We start from the raw sequence: 26,569 nt of genomic DNA on the forward strand, positions 1-26,569 counted from the left end.
GGCTGGTATTGATGTGGGCATACGTTGCAACAACCCGCCATGAGCTTTTCCTTTTCCAGTTGACTAATTTGCGGCCTTTCTCAACGGAGATTTCTGTTTCTTTATCGCTCCATGTAAATTCTGCGTTGCTATCTATTTTCTATTTCCTACGATTACAATTACTGTTATTATCTCCAGTGTCATAGCACACAGTAGGATTCACTGGGTAGGGTCTGAAGGTGACGTTGACCTTGTCTCTCCGACCGCTTGGGCTGAACTGGATCCTTTTCACAGAGTCATGTCATGGACCTCCTGCACACAAACTTTAGTCAAGAGATAAAGACGCAGTTGCCTCACAGGACCCATTCCATGTACTCTAACACATCGGACACGAAGAAACGATTCTTTATGGTACAATAATGTTTAGGCAAGTACGCTTGTTACACTTAAAGAGCCTGTCATATTAAGGCAAGCTGGGCCAGCTTAGTTGGACAAGGCTTATTCGGCTTCTACGGCCGATGTCGAAATGTCTTGAAATGTGAAGCAGCGTAAAATAGGTCGGGCGATGTAAAAGGGCCCAAATGCAGAAAACGGATCTGCACGACGAACGCCGGCATCACTGAAATCAAAGATATGAAACAGATTAATTATAGTACCTTTAATTGGACGGGATTAAGAGCTCCGACAGACCTACGAAAGAGTATTTGCCAGTAACCTTGAAAATCAGCTCTTTTTTATTCGACGCTAGATGGTATCATGAAATAGTATGTAGTACTAGAATTGCACGAACCACTTTCTAATATATATATATATATATAATATTTTTTGCGAATACAGATAAGGAATGCAAAAGCCAAATGTACTTACAAGCACAATGACATTGTTATTTTGTGAGGAAAGAGTGCCTTACACATTTAGATAATAATGAATGCTGGGCATATTTTAGTTATTTCATAAAAGCTTAAATGTGAAATAATTAAAATACTTGCGCAAAAGAAGTAACTATTTTTTTAGTACTCATTATGTCTGCAGTCAGCTGCAGAAATTAAGAAAAACATCTACCTAATAACATGTGAGTGCACTGAGTCTCGATTCTCCATCGTAAACGGTCGTCATGCTATCAGTACTCTTTAAGCTGAGTAAACTATCTGGCCTTGGTTTTTTAGCTCATATTTCTAAACAGCGGGCACCTTGTTATGCACAGCATGGTCGTTGTCACCCAGAGCCACGACCTCTATACTTGACTCGATAACACTGAATTTTTGTCTGTTCGTAGCGATTTTTTTCAATACGCATATTCGAGGCAACGCCACCAGAACGGGGTGGAGGCTCTAAAAGGCCGTCGTCGGAAATGAGCTCTGTCAAGTGACGCTGTCTTGACGCGTGGGAGAAGCAGTAGCCCCTGGTCACTTGGCTTCAACGTGCATACACATCATGAACGTTCGAAGCATTGGAAGAGGGATTTAGATATAATAAAATGAAGTCTCAGAAATTTCCCACATGACAATGTCTTGCTTTATATGGTTGGGTCTTACACTGTTCTTGTCGCATCTGTTTTTAGATATTGTTTTTCTTCTAATGCGTTTCTTTGGTACTTGAAATTGATATGGATATATTTGTGGATTTACTTACGGGATGTGTGAGATTAGCTTGACTTAAGCAATTTTCGATCGCTGTTCTGTATCTAGTTGCTGATTTCTGACACTACATGAGTAGCACATGAATAAATCTTCAATTTAAAATAATTTCATGAAACATTAAGAACGATGCCACCAGCAACTGTTATACGAAATGTTAATAAGGTGTTTGATTTATCTGTACGAAAAATTAACAATACAATTTTTTAGGCACTTTTACATTATATCGATTCGAATTTTCTTCGTACTTCAGATTTCAGATGTTACGTCATCCTAGATGCTCATGGCCCTCGAATCATCGACGTGTGATAACAGGTTCTACAGTTTGAACCGGACAAGGTTACGAGACCGGAGGTACAGAGGATAGTTTACGTCACCCTCACATTATAAAAAACCTGCAATTCAAACAAAATCATATCATTGGCAACTCCTTGTAGCTGACTGCGCCGAAAGCAACGTAGTCCACCTGGTTGGTTGTTCCGCAGATAGTGAGTGCGGCATATGATTGTTACACTCGAAGCCTTTCTCGCTTTCTGGAAAATGGAAAGGGACCATTTCGATTATATTCCATAATCGGCTAATCCCAAGAACAGGAAGTCCTTCCGAGTCGAGTCGTTGTTACTAGTAACATTTCAAAATTTCGCATGTGTTACAACCGTATATTATTCAAACACTCGAACAAAGGATAATTATATGAGCTCCTTTATTTTTTTCTCTCATTATCGAGGTCATGCAACTCTATGCAAGAAAACGTGTCACTAGCAGCGAAGAGGGTCGACAGGTACCCGGATCAGGATGCGTTACCCATGCGGCGACTGCCGACCAGTTTAGCTGACGCATGAAACTTGCTTTGTCTACTGGTTCTTTGGAGCGGAGGACTTAACCGAGACGACAATGACAAATGGCTCGCGTGGGCCTCTTTTAGCAAGCCCTGCAGGATAACTTCCTCTACCGATGCACGGATGCGTGTCCTACTGGTCCGCTGCATCGGCTGCGTGCTCAATTGATTGCTGACTTCGACTCAAGTTGGGCTTCCGGCAGATAGAAGAATGCGAGCGACCAACGAGTGACAGCCATTGCTACCCGCCCGTGCCTTCTCACTGCTGGAAGTCCCCCGACAACTCTCATAACGCCTTGTGACATTATTTGAAAAATAGGAGGTACTACTTTTTTTATTGTGGCCGCTGCTACCAATGCTGCGCCGTTGATGCTACTGATGATAATGCTGTAGTTGCCCCTGCACCCACCGCCATTGCCATCATCACCTCCGGTGTATGGGGTTCCCTGAGGGCTTCTGCCGATGCTGGTACCGCTGCTTGCACAACTAGTAAAGCCAGCAGCTGGGTAGATCGGCAGCAGGCAGCTGGAATATCGGGGTTATGGGGAGTCTTCTGGCTGACGGCATGGGTGCTCTGATGTCTATATACGGGGCGGGGAGTGGGGCAATACGTGATCCAGAAGTGGGAAAGGAATGGCCTGGAGCCACCAACAGCACACACCAGAGTGATAGTGCGATAGGGGATTGTCGGTACGCATGCGCCCCCGCCTTCGGCCGAGTGGTTCTAGTCGGCGACCATCTCTAACACAGCAGCAGGGTTTGGTGGCTCGGTCGATTCGACGCTGCTCACAAGGCAGGCAAGCTGCCTTCACCCTGCCTGGCAAGCCCTGCCAGGGCTCTTCGCCCTGGGTTCGCAAGGAGGGAAGGGAAAAAGCACGGGAAATGAGGGAGAGGTGATAAACCACCACCGCCGCTACCATTACCACTATTGTGGGGCGGCCAGACCTCTTAGAAGCAGGGCCTTGTGAATAGCACCAGCATTGGCTGTGGGACTTCTGTAGAGAAAGGACGTTTAGGTGGGTAAGTAAAGCTAGAGCCTTCATTGGGGGAAAGCGTGGGATTTCATTTGGGGGCTTTTCAGGAGACTTTTGGGGACATTGGGCGAGGGCAAACGGGCGAGGCCGAGGGGGAGAGAGCGCCGGCGTGGCGTCGCTAACAGGGGCTTTCGGGTTGCAATGCGACCGCCTGCCGCAGAGCGTTGCGTCGAGCTCGCCTAGGCGAACGGCTGGCTAGAGCAGGCCCCAGCCTAGGCCGAGCAGTGTAACCTAGTTAGTTGGCTTCAGGCCGGTAGGAAGTACATCAGCCTCAGGCCGTAGCAAGCTAGGTGCACCTAAAATTAAAAATAAACAACATCAACACCAACAAGAAAATTAGCAACATCAACAAACCAAGAAGAACAACTTCTACAACTACAAAAAGAAGAAGAAGAAGTAAGTAAACAACGACCTATCGATACTACAACTAGAATCAACAACAATAGCAACCACCGAAACAACAACGAAAGCAACAACAGGTTAACTACTACAAACAACTTCAAGCACTAGTCCTAACTACTACTTTTACTAACTAGTACTAGTCAGGAAGGGGGGACGAAGGAGCTACGGGGTCGATGACGGCGGGCAGTCGGGGTGCCTGCGGCTGAGCCAGGCCGCTTCGGGCGCCAAACGCGCCCAAGACGCGCCCCGACCTCGCCAACGAGCCACTCGTTGCTGGGATTTCCTTTCCGGAATGAATAGCGCGGCTGTCATCGGCCGCCAGTTACGCCAACAGAATAGGGCGCCAGGGCCCCTCGCTGTGCCGGGCAGACCTCGGGCGCCATCCCATGTGAACCTCGGACCCTTGCCTACTTCTGTGACTGGCGCCGCCATCGGCTCATCGCCTCACAAGGACAGCAATGCCAACAAGGCACAGGACGACGAGGATAAGCAACATAGTCTAATTCCCGCATACGTGTCACTCGGCTGCGTGTGGAAGTTCGCCAAGGCTCTCACGCCGGGAGTGCTTTTAATCGCCATTGGGACGGCTATGTGTGTAGTGGGTTTCCTTGCCGAGCAACTGTCGACCACTGTCATCGTGATTGACAACGTTAACAATGAGACAAGCACCACGGTCAATCGTTCGATGGAGTACCATCTGCACAACTTGTCATTCGCTGGGCCTGCAATCATGGGCCTGGGCGGCATCTGTATTGTGGCCGCGTGTGTTCTAACCTTCGGAGTGAAAGACCACCACCACAGGGTAGTTCCTGTGGACGAAAAGAGACCGTCTATTGGAGAGGCATTAGTTCCGATACTACCACTGCCGCCCAAGGGTAGGCGTAAACCGAAACCGCCCGTCGACGCACAGGCGGCCGCTGGTCAAACGCCGGACGCCGCCCCCACCGTCGCTGGGGGTAGCAACGCCGCCCCCGCCACATTACGTAGCAACAGTAACGGCAGCATCAGTGCGACGACGATAAGACAGGCGATAGCTGATAATAATGAGACCAATGATTTAGTAGCGGCCACAGTAACTGCAGCGGCCCATGGAGCCAAGGATCCTTGGTCCTCGCCTCCAATTAGTGGCGTCAATGCTGCAAGCAACCCGCATTGTCATTCTAATAACATGAATCAACTAATAACTACGAATATTCATAATAGTACTACCACTATCATGCCCATTACTAATGCGACAAATTCAAGCAGTAATTCATCGCCAACAACTGTGTTACCTGCCATTAGTTCAATGGTGTCGGCGTTCAGTTTGAACAGTAGTACTGCAATTACGGCAAAAACAACAACAATCCTAACGGGAATACATAGCCACAACGTGGATAGCCATAATGACGACCGCAAAAAAAGTAATAGTAATTATCCTAGCAACAGTTACCCTAGTAATAGTAACAGGTGTACTTCGAATAGTAGCAGTAATCTTCACCAGCAGCAGCAAAATCTACTATTGCAACAACACAGTAGAAATTCGAATTCCGGTGTGGCAGGAGATGGCAGGCGAAAGTCGTCAGTGGTGGCAGGGTCCAAGACTACCATAGTGCCTGTAAGATCATCGGAAACTCACCGCGCCGGCGTGAGCACCGACAAGTCGACTAATAATAATTATAATTCTAATTATTCTACTAACAAAAGAAGCAGCAGCGTAACAATGAACAGCAGCAGCAGTATGGCCAGTAAACCTGCCTCGACCGCGGCCGGCCGTTCAGGCCCTTCGCCGCAGCTGGCCAGTTTGGCGGCTGAATCCGATGGTGCGTTTGCGGAATACCCAGACCCGGTACATCCGGACTACCGCGCCTATCCCGACTATCCGGAACGATATCTCGCGGACTCGGCACAGTCGGCCGCGGTGCTCGGCGACACGGGCTCCGGATCAGGCTGTTCCACTCCGGCGTCAAATCTGTCGCTACCCCCGATCCTCGGCTCCTCGGGAGTGTGGACCTGCTCGATCAGCGGTAACGTGGGTGCCGGTGGCATAGGTGGCGCAATCGGCAGCGGTCTACCCCAGTCGGCCAGCCCGCACAACAGCTATAACGCTGTGAGCGCCAGCGGAGCTGGGAGTACACCAAGCGTCAATCATCCATCATTAGGGCATCAACAATATCGCCATTACGGCGGCGGTTACCACAGCTACAATACACATCTCCCCGGGCTGTCGTCGGGAGGCGCCGGCCGGAGCTCGCATGTCGCAGGTCAGGCTTCGCCGTATAGTAGCAGCAACAGCAGCAGCAATTACAGCGGCGCTCCACCGAGTTCTTTAAGCTTCGCTCCGTTGCACATGCGAACAGGGGCTACTCCCCCATTCAAGATGCGCCCCGCTCCGTCGCTCTCAACATCTTCGACTTGCACGAATTTTCTTCTTAGTCCCCAGTACGAGGCGACGTTTATACCTTCGCCCACGGATCTGCAAATACTTGACCCGGACGGCTGTGACACGCCTTCGTCGTCTAAGTCATTCTACATGAGTCGATCGGCCTCCGCGTCCTCGGGCCTCCATCTCGACATGTACCTCAGCCGATTGCCGGTTTCACTGCGGATGCAGCTGTCCTCCAAGTTGTTCGCCTCGATGGAAAGTGATGGACTGTCGTCGATATCAACCAGTGACAACGACCTGGCCGCAAGCAATAACACTGCTGACGTCATCGTGTTACGGGATTTTTCTAAGGGAGGTATTAAACGGACTTCGTTTAATAGCTCGGTAAATAAGGTGGGCAGCAGCAAAGCCACGAGCACTGAGGACTCGCAAGAAGTAACCCCGTTGCTGGCAGATGATGACTCTCCAGCGACGGCCGATTCGACGCCAGGAAGTCTCGGAGGAGGAATCCCGGTCGGGAGCCGCGGAGTTCCCCTGTTACCAATAGCTGCCATCGGACTGGGTGCACCTTGTGGTGGACACAGCGGAGGTGCCAGCAGCTATCAAAGCAAGCCCAGTGAAGTATTGCGGTCTTCAGTAAGTGGGTCCACAGAGCTCGGCGACGTAACGACATCGACTGGCGTATTGACGCCTACATTAACGCCTGGAATACCTGAACAACAGGAACAGATATCACATCCTCTTCAGCATCCACTCCAACAAATCAGTCAGCCACTGACGCAACTGCAGAGCAACAATTCGTCGTCTACATCATCTTTCGACGGACGTTTTCCCCTGTTACGCCAAGCTGCCACCGAAAGCTCTCGGACCCTTAATGGCAAGCTGCCATCGGCTACTGCCCCATCCCATCAAACGATCAACGAACCCAACCAGATCAATCAATTGTTCTCAAACAACCAAGCTAACAGTCAAACAAACTCCTGCATGTCGAACTTGCTGGAAGAGAGTTCGCCGGTGTTTGCAGTGGCACCAAGTAGCGGAGTAGGTGTCAGTGCAGCCGTTGGCGGCGGGGGACGATCCGTCTCGCCCCTGATGTGCGCATCGTTGACCGCTATGCGAACTGAAACAATCGACGGAATAAGCCCGAATGCGGCGAGCTCAATGACAGCCAGCTCAGTAGGAGCGAGCCAGTCAATGTCTTCGACGGCCGTTGGGCATCCATCTTCAGGTAGCACGAACAACAATAGCAGTGGAAGCGGTATCAATACGTCTGCTAACACCACCAACGACAATAACAGCTCGAGTAACAGCACAAGCTCGACTAGAAACAGCAGCGGCCATGCGCTACACAACGTGCCCAGCTGAGTCTTCGCCCGGCCCGCCGGTTGAACCCGGTTCGAACGTCGCCAAAGCATTGGACAGCATCTCGACAATTGTAACCTGCATCGGTGGGCCGCCGAGAAAAGATTAGTTCTATAAAAACTCCACAGCAGAGTCCATCATTGTTTCTGCTGCCGTCATGCGGCAGATCAGATGTGCTGCGTCAAGCGGACGCAACACACGGAAACTGAACTTATGAGATATAGCAGGGCAACGTTATGCTACCGTGTAATTACGTGATCGAGCTTCCGACGACAAATATTCTCGACGCGCGTACACCATTATGCGCCACTATGTACAGTGTACAGAAAGTGTACAAACAACAGTTTTTGTACGGCAAAAATGCGTGTACAGGGCGAATGTCGAATGTCGCCGGATCGACTCAGACGGCACGGTAAAACGCAACTGAACGTACCCAAAACGTACCTAAACGCTATCGTAACAAGAGTCTGTGGTCGGTTCGTGTTGTCTAAATAAGCTGGTTTTTTTAGCAAGTGCATGTACGAACAGCCCAACCCAAGTCAACCAAGCGCACATCTCAGTTCACAACTGTACACAATCTTCAACCATTTGTGGCTTCCTGTTCCAGTGTGAGTGCCAATCACCCAATAATAAATGATGCTTGGGGTATGGTAATAGCAATTATACAACAGTCGTAGTAATAGTATGTAATAGAATCAAATATGGCTACTTCTATTACAGCGTCTACAATGAGTATGTGTTTGCTTGACGATACTGTGTGAGCTACGGTTTATTTCCTTAACGTGAAAGTGCGCCGTGTCGGCAGCAGGTGTTATTATCAACGATCGTTACGTTCACAACAACAATAACAGAGCAGTGCCTTTCGCAGCTCTCCGGCGAATTCCGGTGGGTCAGTCCCAATGACGCCCCAGCTTAGATCTGCATCAGCGTTAGATCAGCCTACTTATGACGACTCAATGGATTGCGTGCACAGTACGATAGTTGCGAACGATGCCATGAATACTAACAAGATTTTGGTATCTAATTAACAATGACGCGATGTGAAAAATGTGTGTTATTAAACTGAGTCATTTTATCTACCAAAATTATTCCGCTATTCGACGATGATGAAATTTAATAACAATAACAGCTTTTTTGTACAAGGAAAGTAATAACATTTACTACAAAGGGAATTAGGCTCCATACAAATGCATGTGACCTATGATGGCACGCACGCATACCAGAGGCTCTTTCGGTAAAGGTGAGTGTTATACGACCCATACATTCAGATAGCTACTGAGTTTCGAGTACTGGTAATGGTAAATGTGCCATTCGGATTATGACATTTGATGGATTTGGATTACGGTGCCTGCTAAATACGCCCCGACGGAGTACATGCAGCCACAAAGTTGGGTATCAGTGGAATTACAAGAGGAAAAATGACGAACACAGCAACACGTAACGTAAGGCTGGGGCAAGACGTTTGAGGACCATGGCAAATTTCGTCGTCGATTCATGATCGCCTAAAAAGAAGCAATGGGGCAAAACAGAGTAAAATCTAGAAAACGCATACAACTAACGTTGTCGTTTTCATTAGTTTCTGTCTATACATATGAAGTAGACGCAATTTGTGCTAGCATACATTGTCTGCAGATTAATTTGGTCTTGGGAATGCATTTCAGTCGAAAGTGAGTGCTATCGAATTAAACAGAGGTATCTAGCTTGTATGATGGCTCCTAATGCATGGCTTCAATAAAAGGAAGCGTATAGTTTGCAAGAGGCGCACATAGGAACGTTCCACCTTAGCTTTATTATAATTACCCAAAGTAAAGTAGACGAAACCTAAAAAACCTGTCTCTTCTTTGGAGTGTAAAAACATTTCCTTCGTATAACTTCAGTTAGGTTGACCTTTCAATCGATTCAGCTGGCTTACCAACTGTCGTCTCATTCAATAAACAAGGTAGTTGACCTTTTTGAAATTTTGGTGGTTTCCATTATGGTCGCAAACTACTGATCGACGATTTGTCCTCGCACCCATTCGCTGACACCACGAAGTCGTCCCCATTTGACCTTTCTTTAAATACTTTAAACATAAATTTGTCGTCCCTTTGTTTTCCCTACTTGTTATGGCGCACACTACAAGCAAGTAGTTCGATTTTAAGAAGCGACATGTTTTTCCGCTTATATTTTCCAATCTCATCAAGTTCCCGGCCGTCACCTATGCTTACATCTTCCAGCTTCGTTTAGTCTGCACAAAGGTGGAACCGCGTTGCAGAAATCGAAAACAAGCAAAAAAAAGAACAAAGAACAGGCAGAAGTAGAAAAACAGTGAAGTTAAGTTCCCGCTTTTTTTGTCCCTTGACCTCCAACTAGCCTCTAAATCTCTTTCTCTCATGATCTTATTCGTTTGGGGTTCGATGGTAGTAGCCCGCAACTAAAAGTGCCAGCCAATCGATTACTTTGCCAAGTAGTGCTCTCATTGCGGAAGCCTTAGCTCACCGCTGCATCGAGACCAATGAGCTGTGGTTTGACGACTGGATCACGACAGACAGACGCAGCGCGATTTATGCCGCTTGCCGAGTGAGACTGATTGAGAGAAAACACGGAACTAGGTGAAAAGGAAGGAATGAACAAGAGAGGGGCTATATATATATATATAAACGATAACAACCGAACAGCCATTCCCAAATTGCTCTCCGTTTTTTTTATTATCCGCCTTTCGATTGCGCTTGGCGTCGAAACAAACGACAGAACAATAGCTTGTCGCGGTTAGCTATAGCTAAGGAACAACAGAACATGGCCTAATACAAGAAGCGATCTCGTGAAAAGTCGAGTCGGGCCAAAGAAAAATTGTAGATGCCTAAACAATGCGAAAAAGAAAAGCGCGAGTAAAGAATGATGAAGTAAGGCAGAGTCTATTCGCAGTGAAATGGGTAACAAAAATTTTTTGCAGGCTTCGACGTTATACCGACTAACAAAGGTCTGTAGCTGAGTTGCATCGCTGCTGACATGCACGTATTTCCAGACCTCAACGGCGACTGAAGGGAGAAAGCCAAAAGGGGCACATTGTTGTTGAAGGCTGCAACAGGCTGGCTGGCTGGCTGGCTGGCTGGCTGGCTGTTAACGTTGGCTACGATACGCACAGAAAGTAAAAAGCGCTTGTTAATAAGGATCATATACGTTGAATGGCGAAATAATATACCGAGAGACGACGATATTGATACGATATTTAGCGCAAACCATGATAAGCTTACCTGGTGCTGATCCTGCAGCGATTGAGGTGGTCAGTGAGAGAATTCGTTGGCAAAAGTGAAAGCTGCATATCGTTTGGCAATGACGATTCAAATTCGATGGTTTGCTACTATCGTTTTTAAAGTGTGTTTAAGCGCTCGTATCTTACGAACTGCTAATCAGCAGTACCTTCTGAACTTACTGACAAGTATCCTGAAAATCTCGCACGTTATTCATATGCTATTAGGGTAACATCTTCGCATCGCTTCCCGTTTTTGAGCGGTAGACAAACCGCTTCCTTTTACTAGTATAATTTGTTTGTAAAAAGTACTTAGGCGCCGCGAACAAAACGTAATTGTTTTTGTAATGTTACTGTAATCACCTAATTTCTTTGTTTACCAAGCAACAAGGTTATACGCATATCGTTTAACACCGGCACTAATGACCAATAAATTGTTTATTATCGCCTGTGCTCCAAAAGTGTACCACACTGTAAATCGCCCGAATTAGTGACACACATCAATCATTCGACCATTGGAACAAATAGTTTATCTAAATATTAAATATCTCCCAGCAGCAGAATGCAGCGCTGTCGAAAGTCGTTGTCCTGCATGCGTTTCCGTCCCCGCTTACCTTTGGCCTCTTTTCGCACTCTTCACTTTGATTCGCGCTTCTGCCAAGCACAAAACATCTACACAATCGCCTAAGCTTTCTACCCTTATCTATCTTCTTCTTTTTCTCCCCTATAAGAGGCAACTCTAGCAGTAATATAAATCATTAGTAGTATTGCTAGTCGTGGTACTAGATAACCGTGCTTTGTAGTTCCTGTGAGTCACAGACAAGCTCGCCGGCTCTTCAGTTAACGTGTGTGTAAACCGGGCAAGAGATTGGTGTGTCCCTCCTATACCTTCCTCACATTGCTGCCACCATCGTTGTTGATGTTTGACGCGAATTCTGTTTATTCTCTACAAACGTCGCTGTGAATTCTGATGAACGCTGCTCGTGCATTTCGTATGGATAGCAACCGTCATGGCAGCTGCCGGGGAGGGCGTGAAGGAAAAGAAGAAGAGGCGAAATACGTGCCTCACAAGCCGCCACAATTACTTGCAGTAACCGGAGGGGGTAAGGGTCAGCCATTCTTTACTTTTACGTGTGATTGCTCACTTCAGTGTTTACTGTACGTTTTACGTGCGCCTTTTGTTCAGTTAATGTTATTAACTTCGAACAAATGAGAGATGTTATTGCTACAGTCACCATTATATCACTACAATAGTCATCTGAGCAGTCGCGAACGCCTGAAGTGCTCGTGCTTTCCTAACGTAAACACGACAACGAACTGAGGAAATATACGTGACTACAACTCTTGGAGCCTTGGAGGCCCTGACAAGCAAGAAGCGAATAAGTCTCTAACATTTCATTTGTTCAGTCAGGGGCCTGCTTCAGTTTGCCAATCCGACTTCAGCCTTTGGATTTGTGTTGCCCAGTTTCGGATTACTGCGACCTAAACAGCTAACCTGGGCTATTGCCCGACATCTGAGTGCTTCCGCGAGCTCTACCGAGGGCAACAGCAGCAGTAGCAGTAGTGTGTCGCTTTCTGCACTTTGGTTTACCTGCGTGTAAATAGTAAAGCAAACTGTAGGCCTCATGGCCTCTGCTTTTTATGACTCCCTTTTTCAATTTGGGTTTGAGGAATAATTAATGAATCTTTCTTTTTCTGCTCCCGCCGCTGTTGCTTCTTCTTCGCGGCCTTGGTACTTGCTACCGGCTACCATGTTCGACGGGCTTCCGTATAGCTGCGACGGCGGATCCAGGCTCCGCCTCACGAAGGTTCCACACTTGCAAAGAGGCTTGGTACCCCGTTGCAAGTATCGCGCCAAGGCTTTGTTCCTCGTATCCGTACCGACACGGAAACGTGCGCAAGTCATGTGCCATGAGCTGATAGCTGTGGCCTTGTCGTGGAATAGGAGAAAAAAGCCATAGTAGTAATCGCAAGGTAAGCTGGATGGGCGGTAAACTGGTGGGGGCTTTCGGTATTTGGGGAAAGACCAGACAAGCGCACGACTTCTTTTGGGCGATCAACGAAAAATTCACCAACGAGAGCTGAAGAAGACGAGGTGTTCGATATCTAGGCACACGAAAACTCTTAGAGACTTCTTAGAGTTTTCTGTTCACAGCACCGTGGACTTCTTTCTTGGCTGTCTGCCGTTTGTCGCGAAGCCGCGAAATTTTTGCCAGAACAGATTTATAGGCGGCCCCAGTCACCTGACACGCGATATAGTCCACTCAGACGTGGTTTTGAATGTTGTTATGCTGCTTTCCTTTTCCACAATAACTGCTACAATAGTTTCAGTAAAAGAAGTTCCTGTGCCTAAAACATTGCGCTTTCATAGTTTTTGAGGATCTGAACAGTGTGTTCCGCAGTGTACATAAGGGGATACTTTTTTTTGGTAAAAAAAAAAAGCGGAAATTAGCAATGAAAGAACTTTGCCTAAATGTTGTCCATATAGTACGAGCTTAAGTGTAGGTGTATCCATTGAATTAATATCAAAAAGCTAAGCCTGCTAACGAACAACTAACGAAATCTAGCATTAATGTTAAACTTACAGCTTGATGGCGTAGGAATGATATAATTTATGTGAAAATAGTAATTAGGTGAAAGGAAATCAGATAGATATATGAAGTAATTTTGTTACACGCTTTTGTGCCTGATAACGTCCATGCATTCAATGTACCTGAAACCTCGTAGCCGCTCGCCGTTGTACGATTATCTTTGATTGCTTTGGAATGATTGTACTGTTATCTACGTCACAAATGGCTTCCAAGCTTTTACCCTTCTTCTAATAATTCTAATAATAATAATAATAATAATAATAGACTTCTTTTAATTCTGCGGATGTTGGCGATGGTCGTTCCGTCACGTTCGATACAATTTTCGGTTGTTACAGTTATCGCTACGTCAGATGCCGGTAGCTGTCAACAGCCGCTAGCTGAGATGGAGGCGGCCCCCGCCTTCTTCCCCGACGAAACAAGAATTGCCTATTAGTTGTTCATTGGTTGGACGTAAACTGCTGGCAGCCAGCCCCACATTTTCTTAGAGTTCCACCACTCACTATAGCTGGACCCCGCCTGGACACCGCAATCATTGAACAAACCTTTAGGCCTTAGATTAGCTTGCTGCTGTCTGCACCTATCTGACGACGGGCCAGGAGAACCCGCGGGCAGACTAAACCGGAGTTGCAATAACCCTATTTCGTGACCGCGGCAGCGATGGCCTGAGAAAACTAATACTCCTAGGCAAAGGCGAAGGACGTACCGTATGAGATGAGGGAACTCCACTAAAAATTAGCCGATTTTGCCTGCGACTCAGTTCGTTGAGGTGCGGGGAATGAGAGTTTATGGTGGACGGAATGAACACCAAGGACGGAATACGGATGGCGTCGATCTCTTTCCCCAGCGCCTGAGGTGTTGAGCCAAGGCGGTTCGACGACACACGGTGGTGGTTGTTAGTACCCTGCCTTATTTGTTTAGCTTTGCCTTATGCCGGATGACGCGGCTAACCTACTTCCGCTAAATTGGCTCGCGGTAATATTACGTAGTAAATAGATGCGATTTAGGTCAACACGATACAGACCAAAGCATTCTGTGCGTTATGAACTATAGGGGCTGCGACAAAATAGCTGATCACGGATTAAATTTCGAAAAAAAAACACCTAACGTACAGATGCTTATATATGTTTGTTTCTCCTAGTGCGATCGTTCGGGCTTCGACAAATGATCGTCTCTGTTTAACATGCAGTATTTCTACATACAGTAATGGCAATCTGCTGAAAGGGAGCGCTCTTTACGTACAATGTGATACTGATATTTTTTGCCATGTAAATAACACGGGCGTCGGAAAAGTAAACATTGGTGCGGTCCACAGCTCTGGTGCAATGTTTTTCAGCAGGATACGAACCGCATTATATGCGATTTGATTTTCGAGTGAAATAGACTGCAACACGATAGTCTTTTTTTTTTTTGCTGGAGCTTATTCTTAGTTTTCAAGCCACTGTAGCATTCGATACCTCTTGATATCCACAGTCCTTGCGCCCTTCATAGATCGTACTCAGTTGTCCAATTTGGTCCAGCCGTAGCATGTCTTCGTGCTTTCAAACTATAATCAGGTATATGACATAGTACTTCAGAGCGCGTGCGAGCGGCGGGTGAATGCGTCGAGATGAACGGCAGCAACAGACACATAACAGGCTAATGTCCAAGTTATTGGGTTATTCACTGGAATTCGTAAACAAATCCTTCGACCGTATGATGCTATGGGACTGTTTTTCCGCGGTAGGTTGTCAACGGTCGGTTGCAACGAACGGTATTTGATTCGTGCTTTCACTACCCGCGAAGGAGTAGACTACTAATAATGACGGCCTGACCGAAAAAACTACACTTCTTACTAATCGCAATATGAATAGGTAAATCGTTTTGGTGGGCTGAGGCAGCGATTGAGTTCCAAACTCCACTGGAGTCAGCATCGGGGTCGACTACCCATGATGGCTTGCAGGTTTTCCGATACTTCGGAGAACGAGGTGGCGATAACTGGTAGCAACAATGAGTAGCACGACCGTCCTGCATTTGTGGTCTCCACCTCCGGCAATGTTACGAGGTAAACCAAGGTGAAGCCACGATATTCTTGGTCAGATGCGATGGACGACAAGGGGGCCTTTCGCAGCAGGCTACCAGAATCTGTAGGCCTTCCCCAATATAGGTTAGTCGTTGCTTTTTCGCACACGAATCACATCATCACAAAGATTATCCTACCACAATGGTGCGGACCAAGATTCTGTTACAAGTAACTCAATCGTCATAGCGCCTACTCTTAAGATGTACAGCCCAGCGCAGGTCTAGAATAGGTGAACAGGCGGGATGGCAAGTCGTGTTACTGATGTAAAGAATGTATGCCTACAAGCGCTGCTGCTGTCTTATCAGCAGTAGCGGTAGCAGCGGCAGGGCGAACACGCGATGCCTGCTGGACGTTCTTGGGTCAGCCTGGACATCCAACCCGCTAGCAAATGTTACTCGGCGCTAGCAGTGTTTTTTTGGTGAACATGTTTTCCTTCTTCGTGTGTGTTAGTTCAAGCCTAAAAGGTTCGCCAGTAATGAAATTGTTTGGCGTAGCAACTAGTACTGAAGTTTAAACCAGACGGATAGTAGCCAACTATAAGCTAACCAAAGCTTAGACCTTATATTTTCGGTGCTGGTAGCTAGCCTAACCAACTGTACGGTACAAAGCTTAGAACAGATTAGTGGGAAGCGATAGCAAAAAAAGGCTAATCAAGGTCAGGTCAACAGCTCCTCTAGAAAACAGTCCAGCCCCTGCAGCAACTGCTGGGAGCTTTTAGGTCTATATCCTTTAGCTACGTTTTACCCAGCATCAAGATCGCCTTCTACCTACCTTTGCTCGTTTTGCAACGAAGTCTGGCAATCCTGTATACGCAACAAGGACCACACACGTACACATCGAGAGGCACGTGGAGACAGACAGACGCAGGTTTCGCTCGAACGAACCTCACGGTTAGAGCCAGACAGGCAGGATGACGTAGTGGCCAATTTACTGCTACCGCTAGTATTACGGACCATTGCCACGCTATCTGTTTATCTCTTACAGGAAGGAAATACAGATATGTATATATCTCTTTCCTGTAAGCCTTGCGGGTGAATACAATTTTTCTGCGGAACCACATGCTCTAGCTGCGACTTAGGAAGAGAGGTCAAAAAGCCTAAAAGAGAGTGACGGGACGTGTCGGAAATCTCGCGTAAAATGTCCGCCACCATGCTTGGGTGCTACCGCCTTCGACTGTGTGTCAGGAAGGCATGACACCATCATCCTAATTATCCTCCACGCCATCGGTCCATAACCGCTTTCATCTAGAGCCACGCCTCACGAAGTTCTCTTGTGCGTGGCTCACCAACCGTTGCGGGTGTAAAGCCGCTCTATCGGCACAACTTCTTCTTTGAGCCGCTCAACCGAAGCAGTCGACCGGAGACAAAGTAATTGCTCATTTTTTCTTTTTAATTCGGCTATTTTAGCGTTCCTGAAAAGCGCTGCAATAGCCATTGCGGTTTCGGGCATTGCACCGTAAATGGTGGCCAGCTTCTATTGATGTCAACGTCAGGCGCGGCCTCGACACATTGTGACTTGCGTTTTTCTGCTTTTCGACGCACCGCTAACTACCTAAGCGACCCCCGTCATTAATCTCTTAGTAAGCGGCTTTTAGCCTTTGGCCTTCCGTCGTCCGTCGGGACGGACGGACGGACGGACCGACCATCGTTATAGTCAGTAATGTGTGACACCGTATCTCACTGCTGCTCCAGCCGTATTCAGAAACTTAACCTAATATATATATAAACAAAAAAAAGAAATTTTTGTTTGTTTTGACATTATTTCAGTTATGCTAGAAACACCTTTATATTTTTTATTGCCAATTTGTCTGCGAACTCGTTCGACAGCTTAAAACAACGCTGGCAGTCGCCTTTAAGCGGCTTTCCCGACAATTCGACATCAGTTACGATCAGACATTTGCTTCATTTGAAACAGTATTACGCTAGCCAGGTCTTGCTAAACTAGGAAGCCATTGCAACACGCTTTGATCGGAAGTGCCAGTTACTTGTTTGATACTATTAGATGACTGGTAGCTGGTACTATACACGCACCTCTCTAGTGAATAATTCGAGTCATTGTAAAGGTAAGGCCCGTAGAAATCAGGATAATTGTGGCACAGCCGGATGACGGCCGTTATGTGATGCTTCCGCCTCTTGATTCTGAGAGGCGATAGAAAAAGCAAGCTGCTGATCCAGCATTGCTTGGCCTTGCCACGTCAGCAGGTAAGGAAAGTTGAAGTTCCTCAAAATTTTTGAGAGACATGACAATAGATCTCAATTGAGCCACATTGATTTCATTGACATTGGAGCGACGTTTCGATAATGCACATTCGATTTCAGCTTTATGCTTTTGATTAATCAAATCCTGATAGATATTTTGTGTGGAACTATCGATATTGCTAACACATAACAATGACTATTTTTGCTGTTGGCTTTTAGATTCGTTTCTGAGCAACGCTCTCTCATGTGGCAGGTCTTGAAACTGCGGTGACTTCCCCAAGTTTTCAGAGGTTCTGACTAATTTATCTAAATCTGATCGTGTTTCTACTTTCATTACAAGTTAAGAGGGTTATGAAAAAAATAATAAAAAAAAAAAGGGGATTATATTGCAGTACAGAATATTTCAGCTGTTTACTCGGAACATGGTAGAGAAGTATGATACGAAATGAAAGAGTACTAAAGTTAAAACAACCGTGATACGAGGCAAAGCGCTGTGACCTACCAAGATTTTTATATATGCTTTCCATAATGTACAACCTAAGGTAAATACACATATGCGCCACATAACACTGCTAAAAGCCAAAGGTCTGTCGATCCAAGTCGTGAACTGTGACAGACGGAAATTCATTCACTCCTGTCCTGCTCCCGTCCTGATGATGCTGCTGTCGATAAGTCGGAGACAGCCACCAACTCAGTTTGTTGTGTGCTTCCTATCTTGTAAGACTTCGATCGCGTTAATCGTTCTACCGTTCATATACTGTTATCGTAGTATCGACATCGTTCTACCACCGTCTTGGTTATCGTCGGGTTTACGATTTTCGTGGTTGCAATCACGAGCTTTGTCATGGAGTTATCGTGTTGGTGGTCAGGGCTGCTTGTCACTTGATTGATTATCTATCTTGCTACACGTATCAGCCAGTTGGTGGCACATCTGTAGACAGCCAAGCAATGCAGTGCCCATCTTTCGTACTGCTTGATTGCCATAGCACCGTTAGCTTGTTGGCCGACGTACGTCACTTGGCAAAAGGTAGTTCGTGATCGCGTCTCTGGTGAATCGCCGACCTACTGAACTGAGCTTTCAGCTCTGAGCGTCTGAAGTCATTCCTGCCTTCAACGGTAGCAGCTAAGTAGATGAACGAGCGGCCCCCATTAGCGTGATCCGCCCTTTATCGTGAAACGTTTTTGCAAAAACCGCCAGAGACAGTCCCTTGAATAAGCATAATACTCGCAGACATTGAAGGGCTAAGCAGAAAGAGACAACGGAGGACAGAAAAGGCTTTCGCTCGCTCACCAAAGGAACGGAGGGTAGTGGCAGTATTTAGGGCGCACTTGACTTCGTTGTGCTGTACAGATCGGCAACGTGCGATTATGTGAAAGGAGCATCCTGCAGGTTCTAACAAACAAAAGGCCTCTGGATTGGAAGCTCTGGACGTCTGGGAATACGGTTCTGCCCCAGTGGTTGAACTCAGTAACTACCTGGCAGCTTCCGCCACGAACTGCTCCAATAGGCTTCAATGGTGTGTCATCGCCGTGCGGTAGTGCCTGTGACTGAACTTATTCTGTTTAGTTTCGCCAGGGTTCCTGATTGCTTCGACACTTAATCATCTGCCGGTCACTGCCTTGCAGACGGAAATGATGTCTAGATCTCAAATGATACCCGGGGTGGGCAGTGTTTATGCTCTGTTGAACACAAACGGCAAAACAATGCCTGCTATTATAGTAAAAGTTCTCAATACAGAGCTAAAACGCTGCTTTCCTCATTTGAGCGACCAATCATTGTAAATCTTTGTCACCTTACTATGTATTTGATTGTTTACGACAGACATACGAAACTCTGAACAAGTGTATGTATACGTCAATAAACTAACTATCATTATTTGTATGACTTCGTGTATCATATAAAATAGCAGCGTATATATATATTGTGTATATATGTGGCTCTTGCTAGGCAACTTCGACAATGTTAACAACCGAGCGTTACCTTACAGCATCCATCACTATTTAGATTTTTTTTTAATTTTTTATTTTTTTTATCTTAGATTTTTTTTTAGTATTCTTTGGGTACTTGGTCCTGGTTGGACTACAACATTCGTAACATGAGATATATTTAAAATTTTCTAATGTAAAACAGTAGCACAATTGATTTGTTACGCAGATGTAAAGTTAGTGCAAGTACAGACGACAGTGACAAATAGTAGTCTGAACTGAGCTTAACATTTTGATTGGTTCATATCGCTCGGACGCATCCCGAAAGCCCGGTTTCAAGCCTTGTGGTTACCGATCACAGTTATCAGATATGTACTGTAATACTTGATTACCTTTATCCAGATAGAAAACAAGATACCATTGTTTGGCGATGCATCTGGAGTCTCTCAACTGGAATATGAGCTAAACAGAATTCGGTGATCTGGCTTGATTTTAGTATAACCCATATGACCTTACGGCACTTTCTGGACCTGATTGTTATTCGTGGAGTTATGAGGCAAGAGCTTAACCTTCGCATAGACACTTGTGCCGTCCGTCGTAATAGGCGTAAGGTCAGCATCGTAGAGATCCTACTTTTGTTGCATAACCGAAATGCAGGTGCTACAGCCATTGAGCTTGACATGACATGAGTGAATCTAATCAACAAAAGCCGTATACTTCTCAACGCGTATCTTTAGCCGTCATCATGCAGCTGCTGTCGCTACTACTACTATCTAAAGCCTACTCTGATCTCCTATCACTAACGTGGTTAGCGTCCGACTAGCGCACTAGGCTTGTTTACAGAGGAGACCTGAATTCCGCTGTCACACTGACTTCTAGACACTAGCTTTTACCTGCTGTGCGTATGATCTGAGATAAGATTGGGTTCACCGTATCGACAGCTTGGTCGCTCTCGATGGAGGCTTTTCGAGCGTCTTTGGTGGTTTATATTCTATCGTGAGGAACAATTTGTGGTTAAAGTTAACGACTAATTTTTCCTGCTATCACGGATGTCCTTCCGGTAGTTTTCAGAAACGGTCCTCACCTTCACCTATATCTTTTTGTGCGAAAACCTGTAAGCACCTAATCGAATTCTAATATCCTAGACAAATACAGTATACTATTCGCTGGCCAGTCAGCCAATTAGTGAACTTTTCTTCTTCATAAGGCTTTTGGCGCTCCTTCGAGTGGTGCAGTGCGGTATAAATCGTACGCCAGTTAGCTTCGAAAAGCACCAGCGCTGAATAATGAGTCATAGTGACAATCTCATCAACTGCTTTATTATGTAATCATTCAGTTTAGGCAACTCACTCAATTAGAGCGCGTGACATTACTACTATGAACGTTAACGATGTTTTTTCATAGCAATTACCTTGCCATTTCTGAAAATGTAACAACCCAAAACACTAGGCTACGCCTTGCTTTAGCGCGGGAAATTTGTATTATATCAGTACATCAAGGGAATGAAAGATTGAAGAGGATCAAAATTTTATAGCCTGCCTTAGGCATTAGATACTGTCGCATTCCTCTACAGCTATCAAATCACGAAGAAACATCTGGATTTTTATTTCTTCTCCACTCCCTACTACATCAAATGCGAGGGAACCCGTACTCTTAGGCAGCCTACCAGACCTTCGTGTCCGTTAATGCAAGTATCGACTAATTCCATCTTCCCGTTCAAGGCCTACGCTTGCTTTGTGGAAAGCTCGACCCCGTTTGTCAGAAATAGGCTAACGAGCCGCCCATGGAGTAGTATTATCTCGATGCGATACAATCCTGCCACTAGTGGGCCTTTGGCACCCGACGACAGCTTTTTTCGCTACCCTTCGGCATGCACCCGCTGTTATAGAGAGCATCCGTTCCTTGAAGTTTTAAGATTCCGTTGCCTTGAGACGGTCGAGTACTTGGACTAAAACCGCACATCACAGGCCTGTGAACATGGCAGAAAGCATGCACCAGGACTACGTGTAGTTGCAACGGTTTCGGCGGCTTTCATAGTGTCATTATCAACGTAGACGACTGCCACAACAGCAGCCGTAGCAGCAGTGGACAACTGGCCCCTATTACTCTTACATGCTTACCTATTTCGGAGTAAAGTTCTGCACAGAGCTAAAAAAAGTGGACAAAAAATTTAAGAAAAAAAGTGAGGCTCTGTATGCGATACCGCAACGACGTAGAGGTCTGAGCCTGTGAGTGCGCGTCATCGCAATGGAATGACCGCAACTGCTTCTTTGATATCGGCTACAACTTTATCGCGCCATTACTCCACTTGCCTTCGAGTGGCAACGATCGCAAATTATGCTCGGGTATTCTTGGCGGCCTCAGCTTGGGGAATGATTGTCCTCCACGAACGGGCCAAAGTCGACATCGACCTCCGGCAGAAAGCAGCGTTCGGCGATAGTTTCAGCGACAAACTGGACGAAGCGATCAGCCAGTAAACAGAGACGGTAGGTACGGCAGCTGCTACTATGGCTTGTACTTCTGGTTAAGTCTATAGTTTCGTAGATGTGTAGCGGCGACTAGTTTAGCCGTAAGCCGAGGGTCCGGGCGTCGAGCTTCCAGACAAAAGACGCTATCGATAGCGGGTAAGCAGCGCGTTTTCAGTTTCTAAGGATGGAGAAAGTGCTCGTAGGAGCCTGCCGGACACCTGATCTCCTTCACCCTAATTTTACCCCAACGCCATCCGACCTATGCGATGCGACTAATACTCTGCTGCTTGGTCAGCGGCGCCGGCGATCGGGCAGCGGAAAGCTACCTGCTACATGCAGCGGCAACACCAATGGGAGTGGCAAAAGGTCAACTCGTGTAAGACGCAACAAGGATTTCGAACGTCGGCAGGTAGTCAAGCAAAGCTGTGGCTGGGTGGCAGCTGACTACTAGCCGGGATCCTGATTTCAAATCTGCATGACTGTGGAGAACGAATATGCAAAGAAATCGTTCGTCTCTAATGCTTACAGGGATAGTGACGTACATTTACGCAAGATATCGCAAACAGAAAACGACTGGCTACTGTCAAAATTCGCTCTCGTCTTCATACGCGGTCGCAGCGGCAGCAATTATTTTCACGATTTTGTTTACCTTTTTATGCTCAGAGGCATTTCCTCTTTGTAGGTGCGTGTTTTAGCACTTTGTGACTATCATTTGTGCCGCCCGTTGCTGGTATTTCGAAGGTCGCCCCGTTCCCTTCTTAGGGTAGTTGATATAAAGGAACTGTCTTTTAGTTACGACATGATAATAACTTCGGTTGAGAATAAAAGCGTGAGGGAAAACACCTACTGGACTAAACAACGGGTGATCGCGTGCTCTGATGACAAACAAGATTTTGAAATGGACGGCGGGGGTAGCAAGAGACCGTTCTATTCTCATGCTCTTTTCTAAACAATGAATCGCGACCACTATATGTAACTGTGCTCACTAGCATAGTTATATTTTTTTACTGTTAATGTATTTTGGTGCTACCGCAATGAGACTGAACCGGGCTTACTCCGATTTATTTTTGTACGGACAATTACAGCTAGCTAACGTCGTTGAGGAATGGCGATGCTATAGCTGTGCAATGCTCATGGGACTAAAAGGCCCATAATAGCAGAGCGCAAGTTCTCGGCAATCTCGGTGTGCCACGTTTGGCCTTTGCCAGTAGAACCTTCGCGCCGTTCCCAGACTACTGTAACACGGACCTACCCTGCGCAAGCTATGCTTTATTTTCCGCTATCGGACTAGGGACTTAGCAATGTGGACGCCGGCGCGTCTCCACGGCGTCTCCACTTCTGCGGCATTGGAAAGTTCTGCGAAAAGTACAGCCTGGTAGCCAACAAACAGTTTAAGCGGCACTTCGTCCAGGCTCTTTCTCGAAAACTTACTGAGCTGAGGCTCCACTAGAGACAACAGCTTTGCAGCAGATGTGGCCTTCGCTGCATGGGAACTTAGCCTATTTGTGACTGTGCCAATGAGGCGCTTAACCAGATTGACATGGTGGATGTCGAACGGTTGTCCGAATGTACCCGATGTAGTTTCGCTAAAGTGAGTCCGTTACCCGTCCGAACTAAAATAGGTCGCGTTATCCGTCACGGTGACAAAAAAACCCTGGAAGAAACATTACGGAGCTTTCAGAGGCTGAAACAAGTCTCGCTTTCAGGACGGCACGAATTCAAACTGGGTACAACTAAGAAGGTTCGCTATGCGAGGCTCCTAATGGGTTTATATTAAGCTTACCTTCTCGCACGGATATTTTGACGCGAACACTAACTACACCATGTCTCGCTAGATCCTGATTCCGCCTATTGGATCGGCCCACTGTTTCTAAAATTCGGGCCGCGCATCCACTTTCGATAGACAAGAGTCACTTGAACTTCCAGAAACCGACATGGAAGGTCCACCGTGAAAAAGCGTCCACGTCAGCGTTGGGGAAGTACAGCTAGGAACGACCTAGAAGTCGTATTCCTCTAGGTTCAGGCGCCCGACGAGTTAGCGTTCTAATCTAATTTTATACCAGACATAGACGTATAGGAAGTGCACTATTTTGGTTCAGGACGAACAGAACATCTCAGCTGAGAGACTGACAATGATTTATGAAGAAAATGTACACTCATTTAAAATGAGTGTTGAGATAGTGAATGCGACTAAAGCTCCTTGCAAAGCAGAAGGATAAATAAAGAAAAAGTTAATAACGATCGTATCCCAAGGGTCTACGACTAATTCACGTAATTGTGTATGCGCGTCACAAAGCGTTGTGTTCTTAGTCCGTTTTGCCTATACTCATTTTGTCTATACTATTCTACCCATTAAATTTTAGATTTTGTAACCACTTGCTGAAACAGAAACTTAGAAAAAAAATCCATTTAGAAAAATTTCATTCCCCTTGAATTTTTCATTATGGAAAATTTGAATAAATCTAAGAATTACAAATATTTGGTGAACGTAGCGATCCTTCAAACAACCGGCTCCAAGGCTGCAACTATAAAAGAGCCTTTGATGAAATGGACATCGTCGGGGAAGCTTGTCGCAAAAACAAATTCGTTTTCGTGAGTTTGTAATACGCGCTGTCAGTGACCTTGCCACAGTCAAAGCGTGTGTGCCTCATGCTGCAGAAACTTCACTGTTGTATTTGTTTGCTCGAATGTTGCCTGTTTCGGTGTATGCCAATGTGAATGGAAATTATCAACTGCTTCACAACTGAAAGAATCCAACTGCACCCCATAATTGGTTATGACGCAATGTGACCTCTGCGTTCGGAAGGTCAAAGTGAGGTTTATCTTACCAAGCGATATTCCCCGAGACTGATGCACAACGGGCTAGTCAGTTAACTAACACCAACAATTGGTAGGTATGGAAAAACTGTTGTCCTTCACGTTGACTAAGGAGTACAGGGAACGTGTGATTTGCGTAAATGTTAAATGAATCAATCAGTAACTGAAAACCAGACCCGGGAAGCTCGTTATCTTTTTGGCAGCCATGAGGTAAGCCATGAAGTTTGTATGATCTCTACTTTGGAAAAGCTGCGGAGGCCGCTATCTTATGGCCCAGAGGTACAACCTTGGGCCACGAAGGTGCATTTTTTCGCCTCTGGTTGCAGGCTGGCTGAATCAATGCCCCTGCATGAATGTCCAGGTTGGCAGATACATCATGACATCGTTCAGGCCGCGAGAGTTATTCGACACCTTAGGGTTACGAACAGTCCGCGAACGGCTTGGCTCACTTGAGCTGATAGAAGCCCTTTTGCGTGCAAAACACCGTTTTTCCCTTGTCATCAAGATCTCTCGGCAATAATTGATCAGCTTCAGTGTACTAACACACAGAAAGCCTGTGAACACGTACTATACAGCAACGGGAACGCATCTCGATTTGTGTCAGCATTCACTCTTCAATGGTCAACAGCGAGTTGCGCCGTTTCATCCCGTCTTTTGGATTCTAAAAGAAATTAGTGGTGCCTCTGTGCAGCATAGTTTATCTTGTTTTCGATAAACGACTTCTCTGAGGGCGCAACGCATCCACATAGAGGCAAGCTGTAACTGCATATGGATATCAGAAGCTAGCCAGTTTCTATCGTATGTTTTACCGAGATCTGAATTTAGAAATCTGTTCGTCTGTGCTAGGAGACGGCATCATTCTTTCTATCCAAAAGAATCCAATACAATTCCGAGAGCAAGAGCGCCTTGTGCTTCTTATAACCGCAGGTACTAACCTGCACATTTGGGTTGCCACCTAAGTAGTTGACTTTGGCTTTTTCTATAATAAATCTGCATAAGAAAATTTGCGGTGAATAAGGTGAACTGCTTTCGTTAAAAAGATGAATACGCTTTGCCAAGATGACTCGTTTTAGGACAACGTTTCCTGCAAGACCGTAGACGGTAAAGAAGATCTCCGCCGGGCCGTCATTAACCACCGTATTACCCGTCAGCGGCGCGTCGTGTATCGTGTGCGTGCGGATTGCGGTCATCAGCGGTTTCCTTAAGTAATCATTGCTCCCGCGAATTGTGGTAGTACCTAGAAGTCGGTAGGAGTCATTGGAGTGTTTGATGCAATTGTTACTCCAACAAACTTCTTTGCGTCTTTTTTTGAAGAAAATTTTGACGGCATATAGTAACTGCATCTTGTTTAACATTAGGCGTTTACCACAGATAGGCGTAGTCCGATTTCGCGCATTTCCCGCACTGTCGGTACTTGGATTGCGCCAGCCCGTAATCTCGTAACTGAAGAGGCAAACGTAAGCACCCTAGAGACCGCCATAAAAAATGGTTTTGTGACCAATTTTTAGTATGCGCTGTGGATTTTGTAGTCCTCTGCTGCCTAAGGTAAACCGAGCGAATGAATAAGGAACAGACAAGTCCAAATGGTTATTCTTAAAAAAATTGGCGACGACAGCCATGAGCCTTGTGAGACCTGCTTCGGCCGAATTTTCGTCATCAGAGCC

The 26,569-nt window shown here is 46.2% G+C and overlaps 1 protein-coding gene across 2 annotated transcripts in view; it reads left to right on the top strand.

The window, feature by feature from the left end:
• Positions 1 to 3,649: 3,649 nt before the first annotated feature.
• LOC111245994 (uncharacterized) overlaps positions 3,650 to 26,569 on the top strand; it is a 93,382-nt gene continuing 70,462 nt past the window's right edge. For both annotated transcript variants that reach the window (XM_086979048.1, XM_086979049.1), the window contains exon 1: positions 3,650 to 8,857. In XM_086979048.1, coding sequence (XP_086835174.1) covers positions 4,183 to 7,620 — 3,438 coding nt within the window. In that variant the 5' untranslated portion in view covers positions 3,650 to 4,182 and the 3' untranslated portion in view covers positions 7,621 to 8,857. The remainder of the gene's footprint in view (positions 8,858 to 26,569) is intronic.

This window comes from Varroa destructor, unplaced genomic scaffold, assembly GCF_002443255.2.
Source record: "Varroa destructor unplaced genomic scaffold, Vdes_3.0 BEIS01000002.1, whole genome shotgun sequence".
NCBI lineage: Eukaryota > Metazoa > Arthropoda > Arachnida > Mesostigmata > Varroidae > Varroa > Varroa destructor.